Source organism: Telmatherina bonti, assembly GCF_933228915.1.
Source record: "Telmatherina bonti genome assembly, chromosome: 9".
NCBI classification, from domain to species: Eukaryota; Metazoa; Chordata; class Actinopteri; order Atheriniformes; family Telmatherinidae; genus Telmatherina; species Telmatherina bonti.
The window spans coordinates 21516234-21537811 of record NC_136627.1 but is presented as its reverse complement, the minus strand read 5'-3'; the positions used below and the strand labels follow the sequence as shown (position 1 = coordinate 21537811).

At 41.2% G+C, this 21578-nt stretch overlaps 1 protein-coding gene across 1 annotated transcript; it reads left to right on the top strand.

Moving 5' to 3' along the window:
- Positions 1–847: 847 nt before the first annotated feature.
- On the top strand, positions 848–20956 carry foxn1 (forkhead box N1; the record flags this gene model as incomplete). The annotated part of the gene is made up of 9 exons (XM_079245947.1): positions 848–933; positions 6529–6610; positions 14638–14952; positions 16283–16378; positions 16582–16712; positions 16951–17047; positions 18947–19154; positions 19371–19829; positions 20655–20956. 9 exons carry the CDS (start codon positions 848–850, stop codon positions 20954–20956), a joined length of 1776 nt encoding a protein of 591 aa, XP_079102073.1.
- Positions 20957–21578: the final 622 nt, after the last annotated feature.

Here is a 21578-nt window from a genome sequence, read left to right as displayed (position 1 = left end):
ATGTACTGAAGTCACTGGCAAGCACTAGGTATTCTTCACCTGATTCTGTTGTAGTGTAGGACAAACAAGGACCCAAGTGCAGATTGGATGTGGATACTAGGACAGGTTTATTGTTCTCCTGGGCAGAATGGTAGGTGGCCAGGCAGGCAGGTTGGCGGGCAGGCAGGCTGGTTGACGGGCAGGCAGGCAAGAATCATGCACTGGTGACAGAACAGACAGTTGTGAAACAAGCAGTTTAAATTCTTAAGCAGAAATGCTGCAATGGCCGAGAGCTGTTACCACAGATGAAACAACAATCAGGCGATGACTGGTGAACTGAGCTGGCCTTTTATCTTGCTGCTGCTGATTACCCGATGAGAACCTGGTGTGGACTTGATTGCCAGGGAAACAGGCACACCCACTGCAGCACAGGTCAGAGCAGGAACCACAACAGTACCCCCCCCTCCACGGGAGCCACCGGGCGACCGAAACTTCTCCGGATGAGCACGACGAAAATCCCGGACCAGGGAGGCATCCAGAATAAATGAGCGCGGAACCCAGGCACGCTCCTCAGGACCATACCCCTCCCAGTCCACCAGAAACTGGAAGCCACGACCCCGACGCCGCACATCCAGGAGACGCCGGACAGAATAGGCAGGGCGACCCGCCACAAGCCGGGCGGGAGGAGGGGGTCTGGAAGGAGGGACGAGAGGACTAGAGGAAACAGGCTTGAGTTGGGAGACATGGAAAGAAGGGTGGACTCTCATGGAACTGGGGAGTTTCAGTTTGACCACGGTGGGATTAATGATCCGCTCAACCTCAAAAGGACCCAAAAAGCAGGGGGCCAACTTCTTGGCATCAGTACGCAATGGAATGTTCTTTGCTGATAACCAAACCTTTTGGCCAGGTGCGTAATGGGGTCCAGGAGTCCGATGACGATCCGCCATGCGGCGGGTACGTACGGAGGCATGAAGGAGCGCAGTTCGAGCCTTCCTCCAAATCCGTCGGCAGCGGCGGATGTGTAGCTGGACCGACGGCACAGAAACCTCCACCTCCTGTGCTGGAAACAGGGGCGGCTGATATCCCAGGGAGCATTCGAAAGGTGATAAGCCTGAAGCAGAAGAGGTAAGGGAGTTGTGAGCATACTCTACCCAGTCCAGATGGTCACACCAGGAGGAGGGGTTGGACTCAGCCACACATCTCAGGGCAGTTTCCAGATCCTGATTAGACCTCTCAGCCTGGCCATTGGTCTGGGGATGGAAACCAGACGACAGGCTCACAGTGGCCCCGAGTGAGTGACAAAACGACTTCCATACCTGGGATGTAAATTGGGGTCCTCTGTCTGATACTATGTCTGTGGGCAGACCATGGAGCCGAAAGACATTATGAACAAGTAAGTTGGCTGTCTCCTTGGCAGTAGGAAGTTTGGGAAGGGCAATAAAGTGAACAGCTTTGGAAAAGCGATCAACAACTGTGAGGATGGTGGTGTTACCTCTTGAGGCTGGAAGACCAGTGACGAAGTCCAGAGCAATGTGCGACCAGGGTCTGCTTGGAACAGGTAATGGATGAAGAAATCCTGCAGGTGGCTGATGCGATGACTTACTGCGTGCACACGTCGTACAGGCTGCAACAAACTCCCGGACATCTTTATCCATTGTGGGCCACCAGAATCTGCGTCTCAGAAAAGAAAGTGTTCGCACAGAACCAGGGTGGCATGCTAGGCGGGAGGAATGTCCCCACTGGAGGACTTGGGAACGTACAGAATTGGGGACATAAAGGCAGTTACGGGGACCTGTGCCAGGGTCAGGCTGTTGCTGTTGGGCCTCTCTAACCCTGTCCTCCACCTCCCAGGAAACAGCGGCTACAACACAGGTTGCAGGTAAGATGGTATCAGGTGAAACTGCAGTCTTGGGTGGAAATTGGCGAGAGAGAGTCCGGTTTCTGGTTTTTGGACCCAGGTCTGTATGACAGCGTGAAGTGGAATCGATTGAAGAAAAGAGACCAACGGGCCTGTCGGGGATTCATTTGTCTAGCAGACTGTAGGTATTCCAGGTTCTTATGGTCAGTCCAGATGAGGAATGGCACTTTGGATCCCTCCAACCAATGGCGCCACTGCTCCAGGGCGAGTTTGATGGCTAAGAGTTCCCTATCACCGACATGGTAGTTCTGCTCAGCTGGTGTTAGACGTCGAGAGAAAAAGGCACAAGGATGTAACTTCTGAGAATCTGGGGATCGTTGGGACAAGACAGCTCCAACGCCGACATCTGAAGCATCAACCTCCACCACAAATTGATGGTTGAGATCAGGGTGGAGGAGGACAGGAGCAGTGGTGAATAGATCCTTTAACTTGACAAAAGCCTGAGCCGCCGGCTCAGACCAGACAAATGGGACTGTAGGCGATGTAAGTCTTGTCAGGGGAGCTGCGATGCGGCTATAATTGCGAATGAATCTGCGATAAAAATTAGCAAAACCCAAGAAACGTTGCAGCTGCTTGACAGAAGTTGGGACTGGCCATTCGGTAACAGCTTTGACCTTCTCAGGATCTGCTCGGACCTGCCCACTCAAAAATGTATCCGAGAAAAGAAACAGTGTTCTTATGAAAAATCACACTTCTCGGCCTTAACGAATAGGCGATTCTCCAGAAGTCTCTGCAGGACTTGTCGGACATGTTGTATATGTTCGGTGAGGTTGTGGGAAAAGATGAGGATATCGTCTAAATAGACGAAAACAAAACGGTTCAGGAAGTCTCTCAGCACATCATTAACTAAGGCTTGGAAAACAGCAGGGGCATTACAAAGTCCAAAAGGCATGACTCGATACTCAAAATGGCCGAGTGGGGTCTTGAAGGCTGTCTTCCACTCATCTCCCTCTTTTATTCTGACCAGATGATATGCGTTGCGGAGATCTAGCTTTGTGAAGATTGTTGAGCCATGGAGAGAGTTGAAGGCAGACTCAAGAAGTGGCAGAGGATACTTATTCTTTATGGTTATAGCATTTAATCTCCGGTAGTCAATACAAGGCCGAAGAGAACCATCCTTCTTAGAGACAAAGAAAAAACCTGCACCAACAGGGGAAGAAGAAGGTCTAATTAAACCAGCAGCCAGCGAATCCGAAATATATTTCTCCATGGCCTCAGTCTCTGGCTTAGAAAGATTGTACAGACGACTGGCCGGCAACGGAGCCCCAGGTAACAAGTCTATGGCGCAGTCATATGGTCGGTGAGGAGGAAGAGAAAGGGCCCTCTCTTTACTGAACACCTCAGCGAGGTCATGGTAGGCTAGAGGAATGTCTGACAAATCCTTAGAAGTGGGACAATGACTGGTAGTGGTTATACCAGATGGGACGGCAGAGTGAAGACAAGTTGCATGACAATAAGAACTCCAGTTAATAATCCTCCCAGTAGTCCAATCCAGATGGGGATTGTGTAACGATAACCAGGGGTGTCCTAAAACCAGGGGTGAATTTGGTGAGTTTACAACAAAGAAACTGATAAACTCCTGGTGATTTCCCGAAACAATTTGTTTAACCGGAACAGACTCTTGGGTGATGGAGTAAAGAATGCTACCATCCAGAGCCCGGGCAGAAACAGGAGGGAAGAGAGACTCCAGGTCTAGATTAATCCTTGCAGCCCATTCCTTGTCAATAAAGTTTGCTTCAGCTCCAGAATCCACTAAAGCCTGTACTGGATGAGAGAAACCCTTGACATATAGCACCGCTGGAATGAGTGTCTTTGTGTGGGGAATTACCTTTGGAGTGGTGGTCGTCAGTACTCCCACAGCTACTGACGACCCAGATCTTTTGGCCGTTCTGTGCAGACAGCTCTCTGGTGTCCTGGCCTTCCACAATAAAAACAAACGCCGGTGTCCCTCCTCCTCTGTCGTTCCTCCGTGGACAGATGAGCTCGGCCCAGCTGCATGGGCTCCTCGGACTGTGTTGTGCTAGGAAGGGAAGGGCGGACCGCTCCGATGGTGGAGCCGGGAAAATACAGCTCAGAACGAGTCTGCCGCTCTCTGTCTCTCCCGTAAGCGGTTGTCCAGCCTTATTGAGAGGGAAACCAGGTCGTCCAGGGAATCTGATGCATCACGGGTGGCAAGCTCATCCTTAAGCCGGCTGCTTAAACCATTTGTGAAGATTCCACAAAGAGCCTGATCATTCCAGCCCGAATCCGCAGCCGCAGTCCTGAAATCCACAGCAAACTCAGCAACACTCATTTTTCCTTGTCGGAGATAAATCAGCCGCTTAACGGCATCGCCCCCTCTCACTGGATGGTCAAACACCTTCATCTCATCCATAAAAGCTGGATAAGACATGTGCCTGAAACCCTGCCGTTCAAACGCTGCTTCTGCCCATGACAAAGCCTTGCCCTCCAGAAGTCCGATGACGTAGGAGATCTTGGATTTGTCACTGGCATAAGTGATGGGCTTCTGGTCAAACACAAGTGAGCATTGGAGTAAGAACCCTCTACATTTACCCAGATCCCCGGCATAAGGTTTGGGGTCCGGGATGTGTGTCTCTCTTACCGGGGTGGCAGAAGCGGTAGGATGCCTGGATGAGTCAGGAACCTGTTGCTGATCGGGAGCAGGCTGTACCAGACCAGCCACATGACTGGTGAGTTGAGACAACTGCGTAAGGATGGTGTGGTAATTCTGGTCCAAAGTTAGAAGCATCTGCTCATGTCGAGCTAAGTGAGCATTCTGACCGGATAGGGCTTGCTGAAGTTGTCCGGCGGCGCCTTCTGGGTTAGAATCTGCTGGATCCATACCTGATGGCCTGATTGTTCTGTTGTAGTGTAGGACAAACAAGGACCCAAGTGCAGATTGGATGTGGATACTAGGACAGGTTTATTGTTCTCCTGGGCAGAATGGTAGGTGGCCAGGCAGGCAGGTTGGCGGGCAGGCAGGCAGGTTGGCGGGCAGGCAGGCTGGTTGACGGGCAGGCAGGCAAGAATCATGCACTGGTGACAGAACAGACAGTTGTGAAACAAGCAGTTTAAATTCTTAAGCAGAAATGCTGCAATGGCCGAGAGCTGTTACCACAGATGAAACAACAATCAGGCGATGACTGGTGAACTGAGCTGGCCTTTTATCTTGCTGCTGCTGATTACCCGATGAGAACCTGGTGTGGACTTGATTGCCAGGGAAACAGGCACACCCACTGCAGCACAGGTCAGAGCAGGAACCACAACAGATTCAGGATTTTAACAGTTTCTCACAAAAAACTTCCAGACTTCTCTGTCTGAGAAAATAACAAAACAGGGAGGGAAGACTTCGGTAGAGAACTTGCCTCCATATTTAGTCACAAAGGGGACTCAGGGGCCAAATTATTTGGGGCCCCTGGCAAAACATCAGGCTCCTGACATTAGCAGACCAACAATAATGTTTAAAAATTGGTAGACCAAGTCTCGTTTTATGATTTTGGATTTTAGTAAATGGGGTTTTGAAATTCTGTGAGTTTGAAAGAAAGAATAATGGAGTCAAGCTCTGACTGCAAAGATTGATGTGAGGAAAGCAAGAAGATCCTGACAGAGTATTTTAATTACATTTATATAAACAATCATTGACTGAGGGAGGATTTTACAGGCTTCTATAGTTTTGTTTAAGCTTAGCAATTAACTTTTGGAAATTTAATTTGAATATGAGGTTTTGGTTTTTGGGTATTGTCAAACTGAGGTAAGTGAAGTGATCCATCTTTATCCATCTTCAAAATGAGGGAGATATTAGCCTCATAGAGAGTTTTAAAGGTTTTATCCCCTTTTGAGTTAGCTATCATTTTGATAAGACTGGAGTAAGATTGACAGAGGCAATTCTTACAAAATTTGCAGCCAAAGCTGTTGCTTTGCCTGATGGAAAGGAGTTAATGGCAGAGATTATTTCTTCCTATATGTAAAATCAGAGTGTAGAGCAGGTATCCTCAACCCTGGTCCTGGAGTGTTCTGCAGGTATTTGAAGTGTGCCTGCTCCAATACACCTGACTCAAATAAACAGGTAATTAGCATATTGCAGAGCTTTTCTGAGTTGGGTGTGTTGCACATGTAGGACACTGACCTCAAGGACCGTGATTGAAGAGTCCTGGTTTAGATCTTCACTGGCATGTATACTAAGCTTTGGCAAGCTGAGAGAACTGAAGAACATCATCAGGTGGGAGTGGCTGGTGTTGCATTTAGAGGAAGTTTCCCAACAGACCAAGCAGACTGCCCAATAGGAATGCTCTCTAACACTCCATCCATGGACTCCAGAAAGGGTTGTTCTTTGTTTGGTGTGTAGGTCCCAGTAACAGTTCAGTTCTTACCTGGAGACAGAGAGCGGCTGGCTATCCTCTTGTCTACTTAAGTAAACTCAAATGTTGAGGCACCAACCTGGTATACCCATAGTATGCCAATACCATCTCGATCTCTCTCAAGAAGACTGGTTCTAGAGTCCCAGCAATGTGTTGAGGTAAGCCCAGCCATATCTGATCAGACCCACTTTGACCACATGTACCAGCTAAGGCTCCTTCCCCCACCAGAGAGGTGACATTCCTCATCCCTTGAGCTGGCTTCTGTGTTTGAAGATCAGATGCCAAGATCCGTACCTTCAGCCATGGCCCACCTCACATGACAACCAACTCCAACAGCCAACATAATCTCTTCTGGGTGAGGCCAATCCAGAAGGATGCAGGCTGGGACACTAGACATTAGTCACTGAGCCCTACAGTCAGGTCTGGCTCCAGAGAAGGGCCAAGTGATTCAAGTGCAGGTAAAGAAAAAGAGGTTCCAACACCTTTTTTTTTCATCTGGGTCTAGGTAATTTCAGCCTCACTTCGTCATGCCCCTTGGATGGCACTTCTAATAGCATAAATCTCTCAACAACATGGCTCTTAGGATAATTGGAACAAATGAACCTCTCCACCATGATAATATGGTGGCTTGTGGAGGGAAAGAAATAACTGTAGTGATAATATATAAAAAAATATATAATGATAATGATTATATCATAACATCACATGATCATTATAGATTCAGAAGAAAAAAACAGGACTTTTGGTTTTATATTTGGTGTTACATATCTTTTGTTTATATTAAGTGTTGGAGTGAGTTCTTCTTTTTATTTTTGGGTGTGTATGCTGCATGTGTTAAAAAAAAAGTATGACTCCTTACTAAAAAGTTTAGCTGCTAAACTGTTCTATCTGAGGTACAGTCCTATAACTACTAAAACCCCTTAATCATAAATTCACTTTATTATAGTGTTAAAAATGTGTGAAATGAAGCCAATGATTATTTAAGGGGCTCTATGATGCAATTTCTAGTTTTCTGAACGTTCTAAAGCATTATAGTGTTGAATACTCATCAGACATATTAGCGGCGCCGTTTTTTCTTTTTTATCACCTATGCATGCATGCATGCTTGAGTTTTTCAGCACTCTATGTTTGGTTTCCATGGCGACAGAAACAATTGATTTCAGAGAGTTTTTTCTAAGTTGTTTTTTCAGTGATGTCCCAGGGGAGGGACTCAGTAATTGGTCATCTTCTCTAGGTTGTGCCATACACCGTGTGGGTTGTGCACTTTTCAGTTGATGTGATGCATGATGTTTTGGAGGGCGTGGGCCAGTACACACTAAAGTTATTGTTTGCATATCTTACAGAACATCAGGTTATACTGGAGGAGTTAAATTTGAGAATACAAAGTTTTGATTAAGGATTTATGGAGAGAAGCAATAGACCAGTGGCTGTGAATTTATGTGGGGAGTCAAATGATCTGGGACTGAATGCAATTCAGTCATGCTGCTTATTGAGAAATGTTAACAAATCTCATGTTTGGGGATTTGTTAACCTCTACTGACCAACATTGGGACCTACTTCTTTTATTATTACAAATAGTAAACATTGTATTTTCACCTATGTTATCTCAAGGTTTATGTGTATATTTAAAACATTTGATTGTGGAACACCATAAACTGTTCAAGACATTGTATCCACAGAAAAAAACCTTTACCAAAGCACCATTTTCTTGTCCATTATCCTTGCTGCATTAAAAAAATAGGACCTGTAATTCATAGTTGGTGCATGCGTTATGAAGGTAAGCACAATTTTTTCAAGAAACAGCAAAAGTCATTTGAAAACATCACCAAAGCATTGGCCAAAAAACACCAGTATTATATGGCATGCATTTGGCAGTCTTCAACATCTTTTAGACGGTTAGACATGGGTCCAGGAAAAATGGTGTCTTTACAGATGGTAAAAGGAGGTTCTGAAAGTTCCATGGCAATACAAGTACCCAGTAGTGTTCAAGTAATGAAAATGAACTGGGCAAAACACAATGGGTTTGTTTATCGCCCACATTTGGTTATTTGTGGTCAAGTAGAGTCCATTCTAATTATGCATGAAAAACTGTTGCTGCTCACTTTGCCTCTATGTACAGTAACCTTTCAAGAACATTTCCATGCCTATGAAGTGAGCAAGACAAAGCAAGATTTAGTTGTCTTCAATGTTGAAAACCAGGATTATCCAAGGCCTTTTGACATTCAAATGTCATACAAAGCAAATGACACAGCTCTCTTTGTGGTTCCACATTGTTTTCTCTGGTGAGGATCACAACACTACAAAGTTCTAAGGATTTGTTATTTTATTTAATGTTGGTCAAATAATAAATGTTGTTACTGTATTCTTGTACATTTTGTGTTTATTTGTGATATACTGGATTCCAGCAATCAATTGTACAGCATCATAAGATGAAAATATATAAAGTATACAATAAAAAAAAAAAAAAAACACTGCAGAGAAATAAAAAAAACCAAATTATTCTACACCTTATAGTGTAATTTTTAAACTAGAATTTGGGTAAAAATATCAAGTGTAATAATTTTACTCCGAATAGTGTGGAAAAAAAACAGTGTTAAATATTTTTCCACATTGCATTGTTAATTTTGACTCTGAATTGAGTAGAATTTACTCTGAAAAGTCAACACTGGCCATTGAGTTAATTTTACTCTAATTTTGAGTGGAACCATATGTTATTTGAAACGGAATTAAATTAAACTCTTTAAGAGTTTAATTGACACTCTGTTTTTTACTGTGTAGGTCTTCTGGGTCCAATCTGGGCAACTGCCAAAGAAACATCATGGTCGTTAGATAGTTGTTTGCATGCTTACAACATACTACAACATATAAAAAAATACAACTGAAATTTTGTCTGTTAATGATATTTGATTGAAAATAAATAGATAATTAAATGAATGACAAAATTCAAGTTTTAACAAAGAAATTAAAAATTAATTCCATGTAAATATACCACAGAACATTGTACTCATGCCAGCTTAAAATTTACACAGTGTGTGGGTGTTGACACACAAACCTTTTTTTCATTGAAGTACATGAATTCTGTTTATTGTTTGCTTGGAATCACAAGTGCCAAAGGGCAACTATAGCATACCCTTTCAAGCACATACCACGTGTAATCACACAAGCAGTTGTGTAATCGAAAGTGTATTCTGACACTTTGGAATTATGGATTTCTTTCTTGTAAAATATTTAGAGGTGAAGAGGCCTACAAAACTCTAAATCGTTTCACTTGATTGCTGAACAATAGCGACTGGTGATCTTCACTCGGAAAAACACAGTTTTACAGCTTTTAAATGAATAAATACTGAAACAGAAACCTATTTGAGCTCTGTAAAAGAAGGCATTGAAGCTGAGATCAGCTGAGTAGTGGAGCAATTATTTTTCAGAGGACAATGACACTACTACCTAGGAGCCCACTTGCTCACCTCCTCCTACACCCTCCTCTTCTTCTTGGGATTGTTTCCCACATTACACCTCCCTCAAGAACTCCTTCTTTGGCAGAAAAAGCCTTTGGCTGTAACTTTGCACTATAACACACAGATTTATTTAATCTGTAATTAATCCCCTGTCTTTCTGTCATTATGCCTCGCCCTCTCACTGAGGATGCCGTTCGTTCAAGGTATAGCTTTAAAGGAAGCCTGTGGCAGTTTCTGGTTCATTCTGAGGATAGGATAGGAATCCACCTGTATTGACATAACTATACTTGCTCTCTGGCTTTCTCTTTTGTTTTTCTATGTACATTCTGGAGATGTGTATTTCTGAGAAAGAGGCTCAGGTGGAACATCTTGAAATGTTGTTTGGTGCCATCGCAGTCATTATTTGGTTTGCATCCTACAAACCACAACAGCCTGATTGATAGGTATATCACTTCATCATGACGATTCTTTCGGGAACTGAATTTTTCTCATAGACTACATCTTTTTATCCCAACAGCTTTCTCTTTCAGGGTTTTATTTTCTGCATCTGGATTGATTCTTGTACATTTAAAGCCTTGAAGTGTCCAAATGTTCTTATGTGTATATACTTGTGCACTCTTGTTTGATTACTTAACAGTTGAGTGAAACTTTATCACATTTAAGTGGGGAACCATGCCCAGTCTCTGTCACTGGTTGTGATCATTGGTGTATCTTGTATCCCATTCAGACAAGAAGCCATTCAGGGAGGGAAAGAAAAGACCGATGGAGGGAGGAGAAAAAAGTGCTGCCAGCTGCCAGTGACTGCACCAGTAGATCTTTGGAAACCTGTCAGAGCAGGTTTTTCTTTCTGTATATCTTATCACTGTGCAAGTTTGGACATGTGCCAGACACACACACACACATGCACACAGAAAATGAGGATGATAGTCTGAGCTTCCAAAATCTGAAACCAGCCCATCAACTATATTCATACACATTTAAACAAGCAATCTAATCCAAGGGCCTCACTGTCAAAGTGGAGGTGGCCACGGGTGCATAGAGAAATGTGATCAACAGAAGCAACAGGTCTGAGTGAGAATATTTGACGGCAACAGCAAACAGAGGGAAACCTTTCAGTTCAAAGTTAGGTGAGTTTATTGGTTACATTTATGGTGGAACAGTTTTGCCACTTTCACTGTGATGTACAAGTTGAATCTTATTTACATTTTAGTAGTACACTACTCTGTTGCTACAGTACTGATGTAGTACTGCAACATTTCTGTTGACATTGCTGTACAAGATGAATGATGGCTGACCTTTTGGAACGTTGAGTGAAGCTTTTTAATGACACAACAATACACGTGGTTCTGAATGGTTTTACAGTGGTGGAAAAATGTTTTTCGGATACCCTTAAATTTTACATTTTCAAATGTCATTCTGAAAAAGATTATGTTTTTAATGGCTTTCTAATTTTCATTGAATTATTTAGTATTTTGGCGGTGCCTGTACTTAAACAAGATGTGAGAGAGATTTTTAATGCAATATATCACAAATGAGTGGGGTGCCCAAAAAGTCTTTTCCACCACTGTAATGTCTTCTGATGACAAACTTTTCAGACAATTTGCCACATCATAAATTTCTTGGGAATATGCTTGTGGTGATAAACATTAAGAATGTGCTGACACAAGTGCTGATTCTGACAGCTGCCTGATGACATGTGGGCTCCAGCCTTCATAGCACTTTGCAGAAAATACTTAGAAAGAAAAAGAGAACCCCCCCCCAAAAAAAAAAAAAAAAAATCTCTGCTAATTTAGCTGATGGCTATGTAGGAATGTAAAAAGAAAACTGGCCCAAGCTTTCATATACAGGTGTTGTCCTGTTTTTACTGCCCAATTTTTTTTCTTTTAAATTTATTTATTTTTAATTAATTACTACGGCAACTTCTGAGATATAAGGATGAAGAGACCTTCACTGCTCATTTTAGCCATTGGTCAAATTAGATGTGTGAAAACCGAAAACCGATTAGTTTTGAAGATGGGAACACTAAAATTTCACCCAGTTGACAAGTCATGGATTAGAATGAAAGAATGTGCCTACATACAACTGAGTCAAAATAGTCTTTCACTTTGACACGACTGATGCCTTTGTTTTGGGTGTAGCAATGAAAACTCCTCATAAACTCTTTGACTTAATCACTGAACAACAGTAGCTTGTGATTATCAGAGCAAAGTACAATTTTGTTAAAGATTAAAAAAATAAGAAAAACAAACATGTTAGAGCTCTGGACAAGAGCGCGTTAATGGAGAGAGCACAGGAGCAGTTACTATGTGTCTATAACATACAGATTTATTTCGCGTGTCACCAATTACCCTCAGTTTTTATATCATTCTGTTTATGTGTGGTAGAACAATACAAAAGGCTGAAAATTCATGTAAACAAACCCAAAACACACTGAACAGCACAAATCAGGTGGTTCATTCATTCATAAGTTCTGGATCATGTTCACATAAGTTTTGTTCCAACACAACATTACCTTAGACTGGTGGGATTAATGAAAGAAGAAATTCTTACTACAGCCAAGAAGGTATGATTGCAATCCTTTTCCAAAACTACAAAGCCTTATTGGTTACTTTAAACCACTTAGGAAAGAATGAAGTGATGCAAGACTGTTGTATAAATAGCTTGCTAGCTTTTTATTTGGTATACTTGATATGAAAGTTGGTAGTCTATAGCCCTGCCTCAGCTCTTAACCCGCCTCTTTTCGAACCACAAAAATTTGCATTTTGGAGAATCGCTAGTTACAGCATGATAGTGGAAAACAATCTCTCACATAATGTGAAGCAATCTGGCAAGTTTCCTGAGATGTCCTGGCAACACATAAACCAAACCACTCCTAAGTTAAATAATAACTGTAGAAAAATAAAATAAACCCTGGCTGTTCAGGAGCTGTCTTGTTTATACCACCCAAATGATGTCAATTGCCTTTCAGAAAATGGCAACTGTAGAGAAATATTGGCAAAAAACTTTTACACTGCTTACTGGGGACAGTGACTATGTGAAAATATCACTTTCCATGATGACTGCACTTAGTTTTTGCGCTGATTCAACATCCTTTAGCTCAGTTCATGCTTCTTTATGATGCTGATAACATTTAGCACTGCAATGAAAAATCCTTAAAAACACTCAACCATGCTGATAAGAATGGAAGGAAATCTGTATGAAGACCAATCTGTAGGATGTTACTCATCATCTTACCAGAGAGAAATGGCACATTCTAGCTTTATCTGCTGCATACATTATGACATGTCAAAAGCTGTGAACAACCATCTATGTCTTGACATAACTAAGGCTCTTAAAATGAATAAATAAATAAGGCTCTTCTAGGTTTTGACTTTACGTGGTGCAAACAGTTAGGGTGTTTCTGTCATTTAGGATTAATAGAAGAGAAGACAGTTTTTCAGTTGATTAGTTAGAGGAAACTTTAAGGGACCTGAAAACACCTCCAATTTAGGATTGGTACTAGTGGTAGTGTGTCTGTCAAACAGATGAGCGGTTTGTTGCCACAGTGCTACTAAAAAAACAGTCTCTCAACTTTCACCTTGACACTTAACCCTCTTTTGATTTGAACAGAAAGAGATTTGATTGCTACTTCTCTTTCCTTGCACACAATATGCAGAAGAGTCTGTTTCTTCTTGGTCTGCCTCAGCACTGTTCAGCTTTACGTGACCTAAAAGCCATCATGGTTTGTTGGCACTTTTAATGAGCTTGGTTTATGTCAGGGTTGAGGTTACCTTTACGGGAATCAGGGCCACGTGTCTTCTGCTTATGCTGGGATCACATTACACTTCTTCACTCTCAGCCAGATAACCTCCTGACACATACACATCCATTGTTGCCAGTTTCATATACTGGTTCTGAAAATGAACACAACTATCCCTCATGCTGTCAGAAGATGAAGTACCGTGTATCTTATAGACTTAGAGTAGAAAATAACTGAGAAAATATGATCTCAAAGGATCAGTGAGCACAAATGCTTTTCCGAAGCACAACAGAATTGCTCAATCAAATATCACCACATGATTTTTCCTGTTTTATTTGATAGACAGTTGAAAGATTAAGAACAACTTAAGCAAAAAAACGTTTAAGAAAAAACCCCCAGAATCAATCTTATCATTCAGTTGATGATGAGAGAGACTTCCCAAAGTGGCAACAGCTTTGTGAGGCATTTCATTACAGCAGTTATCTTCCCTCTACTTATATAGCCTACTGAAACAATTTCTTTCCATCTCTTCACAGGAGCAGATTTTCCCACAAAATGACACACTCCCCAAAGTTTTCCCTCAGCAAGTCTCAAACATCAACTTCTCGGGCCGATCTACACAGTTATGAGCTTTGTGGGACCTCCTGCCAGCCGATGGCAGATTCTCAGGTACCAAGCTTACAGAGCTGTTTTACATGAAATATAAAAAATACAAAACAAGTGCTGCTTTGCTTTGTGTTGCCAGCTGTTTCCAAATTAAACTGAGATTGCCTAAGTCGTGAAATCTTTGGTAGGCTTCCCATGACCCAATGTCAGAACCTGACTTTTCTTTAACCTCTTTGTTATTGCCAGGCCGCTGCAGTGGTACACTTTATACCTATCTGGTGGTAATGAAGAGGTTAAACAAAGTTAGAAACAGGAACTTTTATAATTTTTCTCTGTAAGTATGGGTGTTAGTGAGGCGACAGGCTGAGCCAATTCTCCGAGGTTTATGTGCTATCGGAGAAGATTTATTTGACTCAATCTTAGGTCACTCTCTTAAAGGATCTCAGGATTGTAGTTACTTCTTTGTCTAAATGGAAGAGGAGACAAGATTTACACAAAACAGGATTTCTAACAAAATTCCCAACATTTAAATTTGTAATTGACTTTTTTTTTTTATTACCATTTCTCACTGTCACTCTGCAGACTAAAAAGGGCGGGAGCATCTGCTTCTCTCAGCCAGACAGCAACGCTTTCAGCTTGAGGACAGTAGCTCTGAACAGGAGACACAGTGCCGATGGCCCCACTAGTGCAGCAGCAGGACTGGCTCCAGAACAAGGTCCTGATGAACGATTTCACCCGTATCGCCGACAGTTTAGTGACGGAGCAATGGGGACTGCAGGCTGTCTCAAGCAGTGCTCATCTTCTTTTAACAATCCTGAAGAGGTGTGCAGCCCTGACACATGTTCACACAGCAAAGATGTACCAAGAACCTGGAACCACTACAAGGACAGCATTCAGGTTACTAGATTTATGACATAATAACTGAAATGCTGGTGTTTATAAAAAAAATGGAATAATTTATTATTCCACATTTTTCTTTTATTCTCGTTTAAAATGAACTGCCTTTTTGGGGCCTGAATACGCCCCAAAAACATTTGGTGTCATCAATCTTCAAGGAATTCAGTATACATACTGTACATACTAAGGTGGACAAAAAAATTCTCTCGGACGATGTCATGGCTCAACCAGGAAGTTGGTCATTTCGGTTTAAATTAGCCATTTCTGCAATTTTCTGATGTGACATTTAAAGAACTCCATAAGATTTCATCACACTTTCCTCAAACCTGGTTTTTATTTCAAGCTTTCAGCATCACCTTCACTTGTGTTAAGCCAATTTCAACCTGAATACATTCACAATACATATTATGTATATGCATACCTTCACAATAAGACAAACACTCTCACGCTAGAGAAATATTGGCAAAAAACTTTTACACTGCTTACTGGGGACAGTGACTATGTGAAAATATCACTTTCCATGATGACTGCACTTAGTTTTTGCGCTGATTCAACATCCTTTAGCTCAGTTCATGCTTCTTTATGATGCTGATAACATTTAGCACTGCAATGAAAAATCCTTCATGTCCAGGATGACACCAACGCTGGTTAACCAGCACTGCAATTCCACCACCCTTTAGCTTTCCGCTGTGTTGTCTACTGCGGTCTGCACGGACCGTTTTAAAGCCCGGTACAGACCCTCCTTAGACAGTTAGAAATTATCAGGCTATGCCTATCACTTGTTGTTAGGTCAGAAAAAAAAAACTCTTGGTAACTGTAACAAATAGATTTAGTATGTTTGCATGCAAAACACAAATTGAATGAGAAAAATAAAAGATATTTCAAGGGGGGAGACACTGCATCCTTCATGCAAAAACACACAGCCAGCTTCCCTCGTCCAAGATCTTATCTGCTTTGGTCATTATCAGCAGGAAAGGCCTCCGCCAGTCACCTGGAGGCCTCGGTAGCTTCCTCCATATGCATGCTTGGTGTCATAGTTGTGCTAATTAAGCACAGGATGCACAATGATTTTTTATTTTTTGCTAGCTGCTCTCCACATGAATTAGCATATGAAGAAGCCTCTTCAGCACAGGAAGAAGTGTGACGTGAAAGTGTGGCTCGCTAACTGTTAATTAAACCTAACTATGCCCACTTCCCTCTAATAATACCAATAATAAACATATATTTGTATATTCGAAGAAAATGCAAAAATTTCCAGTGCCTTAAAAATATCTGTGCTGTTGCACAAGTTTGCTCCCAACAGATCTCTTTCTTTTCCTCATGTTTGCAGAGTTCGTACCTCGAGCTACCAGCTGTACCAGTGGAACCATCCAGCTTTCTCCCTCAAAGCTATCCATCATACAGCTCGCTGAGTCCTCTACAGCAGGTGAGGAAGTATGTTGGCTGAATCACACAGGAATGCAGCAGAAGACAGGATGTGCACAACATGTTAACACTAGTGATTGTTATTTGGGCTTGTCATTTTGATTTGAGCATATCACAATCTGTGTGCACACTGGATAAGAGGACCTCAGTCTTTTAGTGTCTATTGAATCCTGATTTTATTGTGTGTATGTATGTACTACACAGATCTCCTCCAAATTGTTTCCCAATGATGACCCACCAAGCGACTCTAAATACTCTCTTCAGAGACTCTCTGCTCAATCACAACAGGAGAGTACCACACAGTCCCTCTTCCCCAAGCCCATATACTCGTACAGGTAACACTGCATCACATTTCACCGCATTTGACCAACACTTCTGTCTTTATTATGAAGTCATATTTGAAGCAACAATGTGCACAATTTTAAGGTGATTATCTTTTCCTCTTTTTTGATTACTTTGATATCTGATGATCTAATTACTTGTAACAATTAGAAAAACTGCCTTAATTTTAATGTGTTGTTTTTACAAATATAAATAAAATGCCAATGTGAATTGTTTTCTTCATTCCTGCAGCATCTTGATTTATATGGCCCTGATGAACAGCAAGAGCGGAAGTCTTCCAGTTAGCGAGATCTACAACTTCATGACTGAACATTTCCCATATTTCAAGGTACCATAGTACAGGGTCATTCTTAACACGCACGCTGATTCTGAATCATTTTAATATCAGTCTTATGAGCTGGACTCTAATTTAAAAAACGTAAGAGTGGTTACAGATGATTTCATGTCTGTGATTTAGCCTAATTAAGTGAAGATAGTTATAAGTTTAGATACAAAGTGAACAACAGAAATTTCTTATCATTCAACCAGTATCGTGTGTCTGTCTGCGTTACGTTTTATTCCTTAATTAAAAAGCCACATAAAATTCTTGCCAATGTGCTACTAATGACATTTGGTGCAGAAAGCAGCTTGAATATGTAATTGTGTCAGAAATCCTAGTGCTTTTGCATTAATGTTGATAATTAATTTTGCAGCTGCAGAGTTGGGATTTCTGAGTTTGAGCCCTGCTTTTAATTAAATCTTTTCCCAAAAGATTTCAGCGATCAACATATCAAATGAGTTGAGACTTACTTTTGGAAAGAGCTCAAACATTTCCTGGCATACATTTACAAAGGCATCTTATACTCAATTTAGGAACCCAGATGTCTATTTATAGAGGTTACAGCTGAGATGGCTGCTTTCCAAACAGCTGCCAGAAAGCTGAAACACAGGCTCTGGGGTTAGAAAAATACATGAGGCAGGTGATAAAAGTAAAACGCACAGAAAGTCACATGCATTTAGCAAAAACAGCTCTAAGATACATCTAAAAGCTTTCTGAATATATTTGAGTATGTTTTCTATCAAGTTCATTGGGCACCTATAACCTTTATTGGGCAAATGACCATATTTGATCACTTCATTGGACATACAAAATGCCTCTGCTTGCTAGTCCAGGAAATTACAGAACCAGACACAACAATCATCAAAGATCAGGCTACATTCCAAATACGTCACTGAGATCGGTCTGTCGCATACAATTTGAAAAAGCTGTTAGTACTGACCACTAAATAGTACTATACTGTTATTTTTGAAGAAGTATTGACGTTTTAAAGACTTCCAAAATACTCCAATATTACAATAACACAGTTCTCCACGGTTGAATTTTTAAAATTTACAAGTATTTCAAAAGGTGCCCAAAAAAAGAGTTAATGGCATGCAGCAATAATTCACTGCCAAAGCATTAGCCAGCAAAACAAACAAACAAACGAACAAAAACATTCCCTCTTGGGAGGAATGCTGTCCTGATTAAACTGGTTTTAATGACTATAACGGCTTTCACAATTTCATCAATGGGGGTCACATTTCAGAAGTATTCAGTTTTGTTAGAATCTGAAATGCTTTATTATTTCCTGAGAATCAAGAAATGAATAATCACAGATACCCCCTGTGCTGCAACCGGATGTTACTACGGTAGCCAAGAAGAGACAAGTCAAATGATGGCGCTTGAGAGGAATTTCATGGCTTCCTGTAGGCAATGGTAGCCTTGGGTTTGATGGTATTCCTCTGCTTTTTAAACATTACAGTTAGCTGCTTTTTTATTTATATGATTCATATGATGATATGAACAGTGAGTCACAATTTTGGGGTTTAATTAGTTTCTGTGACAGAACAAGTTATTTAAATATTTTACTGGAAGAAAAAGAGTTTGAGGGTGTATTCAGCTGTTAGCTGTTGTATTATGATGTATGTTGACTTCAGCTTGACACCATTAAGCTGATTAGCAACGGTTTTGTCATCATTGCAAAGGTATTGCAAAGGCCGCAGTCCTGCCGGTTTTCAATGTGTCTTTACTTCAACACATCTCACTCAAAATAAATGGATCCAGCAGCTTTCAGAGTTCATCACAAAACCACTAACTGGGGTCCGGTTGGAGCAGGGATACATTGAAAACCTGAAGGACTGCGGCCCTCTTAGGAATGAATTGTGTAACCCTGATCTAATGCTTTGACTTTTCCCACTCTATGTTTAGACAGCTCCAGATGGATGGAAGAACTCTGTGCGACACAACCTTTCTTTAAACAAATGCTTTGAGAAGGTAGAGAACAAAAATGGGAATACTTCTCGTAAAGGCTGTCTTTGGGCTCTTAATCCAGCCAAGGTAGAAAAGATGCAGGAGGAGTTGCATAAGTGGCGTCGCAAAGATCCTCTGACTGTTCGCAGGAGCATGGCAAGGCCAGGTGGGTCCACAGACATGTCAAAAGTTGTTTTTTTTCCACAGAACTATGTGTTTGACTTTAAGATTATTACCTGGAATTATATATATATATATATATATATATATATATATATATATATATATATATGTATATATTTTTTATTTTTTTATTTTTATATAGTTTTTAAGATAAATTTACAATATGTTCTTTAAACTTTATTTGAAACACTATTCACAGAAGATCTTGACTGTATACTGGGGGAGAAGCTGGACAAACGCAGGCCTTTGACATCTCACTGCAACACAGCTCCATTATCCGGTGCAACCCCCATCTACAGCTCCGCCTCAACGTCTTATACCCCTGCTCAACTTCAACCAGCATACCAACCCATACGGGGTTCATACTACACCCATATTCATCCTCAGCAGCCCTATAACCTTTTCCCCCCTGCTGCTTCTGCCAGCAACTCATTTCCCCTGTTATCGCCCTGCGGACAACAGCCTCCAGCTGATGTTTCATCAGCCACTGAAAGTCTAAACTCATCCATGGCTGGGAAAATGCCCCCTCTTCATGATGCTGCCCTGCAGGCTGAGTACACTATTGGCACGAGGAGCACGCAGGACTTACTGTTTGAGGGGGATGCCAGTTATGACATCGACACACTCAACCCCAGCCTAACTGACCTACAGCTGCACGGTAAGAGGAGGAAGGAAATATATAGATGTTATTGTGGTTTGGAATCAGAGAGCTTCAAGAAATATCAAAACTTTAAAATATTCACCTTTGATAGTAAAAATAATATGGGTAAAGTTGTGTATAAGCAACATCGTGTAGGTGGGCTTATGAATGTGATAGATCTATTTTTTCTTTTTTTGGCACGTGAGTATACTTCAAATTAAAAGTGATGTGATAAAATGTGATTGCTAAGGTCCAAGGATGGTGGGAAACAGCTAATGCTGCACAGTACACACACAGTATGAACCCTTACCCCACCCTGAAAGTTACTTAATTACACAGTTTTTTTGTCCTCTTATCAGCCCTTTTTACAGGATATGTTTGGACTTTTCTAAGCTCATATGCTAATTTACATACAAGATACAGGGGCCTTGAAATCAGTTATGTAGTTTCACTTATTAAGTTAACAATAGTCTACCACTCTGTTCTTTCTAATGTCAGAAGTAAAACTGTTTACATAATTCATCCATATTTCCTGCGTTCACCGCAAGACATCCAGGGGATTCTTGTATTCTTTCACTGTTCAGAGAGGTAAGAAAGGGTGAGTTGAGAAGAGCAGTTTCAATCTCACAGAAGAAAATGTTCAGTGATATCAAAGGTTAGTCATGTTAAATTCTGCACAATGTATGGGTGTGCTTGCACCTGATTTTGATGCAGGATTGAAAAAAAAAAAAAAAATCCAACTTTGGGCTAAACAGACAGTGGTTAACAAATTGCAACAGCAGAATCCCTGCTTAGCAAAGATAAACATTATTCTCCAGCTCTTATTTCCTGTCCTCTTTACAGGCAACTTGTGGGAAGAGTTAAGGGAGGACAGCTTGGTGTCAGAACAACATATGCCCAGTACAACTTCCTCCACCACCTTTGTCACCCGAGACCACCATGTTGAGACCAGCAGCATGCAAGTCCCTCCATGTCTCATTCACACAACAGTGGGGACAGCAGCAGATGCCCACTGTAAAGCAAGATATGAGGATGATGACCCAGATCAAAACTACTGGAGTGGACAGCATCCTACGAGTTATTCTGGAGTGGAGAGTTTGGCAGGGTACCTGACCTCCTGCACTACATCCATCTCCTTGGTGTAAACATCTGAACTATCCATCCTTACAGAAAAATAATGAACTTCTGTATGTTAACATGGATGGTTGCAAGAAGCTTTGTGTCATTGCATGGCAGTCTCAGTGGATGACATGTTTATTGGTGAATTTTGAATCAACCCACACTCCCTATTAAGCATTTTTACTTTAATGCAGATTTATTTTCCTTCAGATTTTTTTTCCCCACAAACCATATACAGTCACTTTTGATGATTCAGCAAATGATAATCTGCGTGATATATTAAGACATTACATATCATGTTGAAATGTCTATTTTATTAATATGTTATAATGTCTGTTTATTTACATTTAGCAAACTGCGCTTTGATTTGTGGATGTCATATCTTTGTTGTTTTTAAGTAATTTAAAAGTAATTGGATTACTTCATTTTATCAAGTGTAATTGCACAATTGCTGTAAAGAAAATAACACTGAAAGAGTTATCCTTGCAGAATTATGAGAATTGCTATTGTCAGTATTTTTGTAACAGTGTTTTAGAGGACAATGTTAAAAAAAACAAAAGCCTGTTTCACATTATTATTTATATGTCTGAATCACCAATTGACTTCTCTGATTTCTCCAGGTTAAAAATGTTTCAGTACTCCCAATGC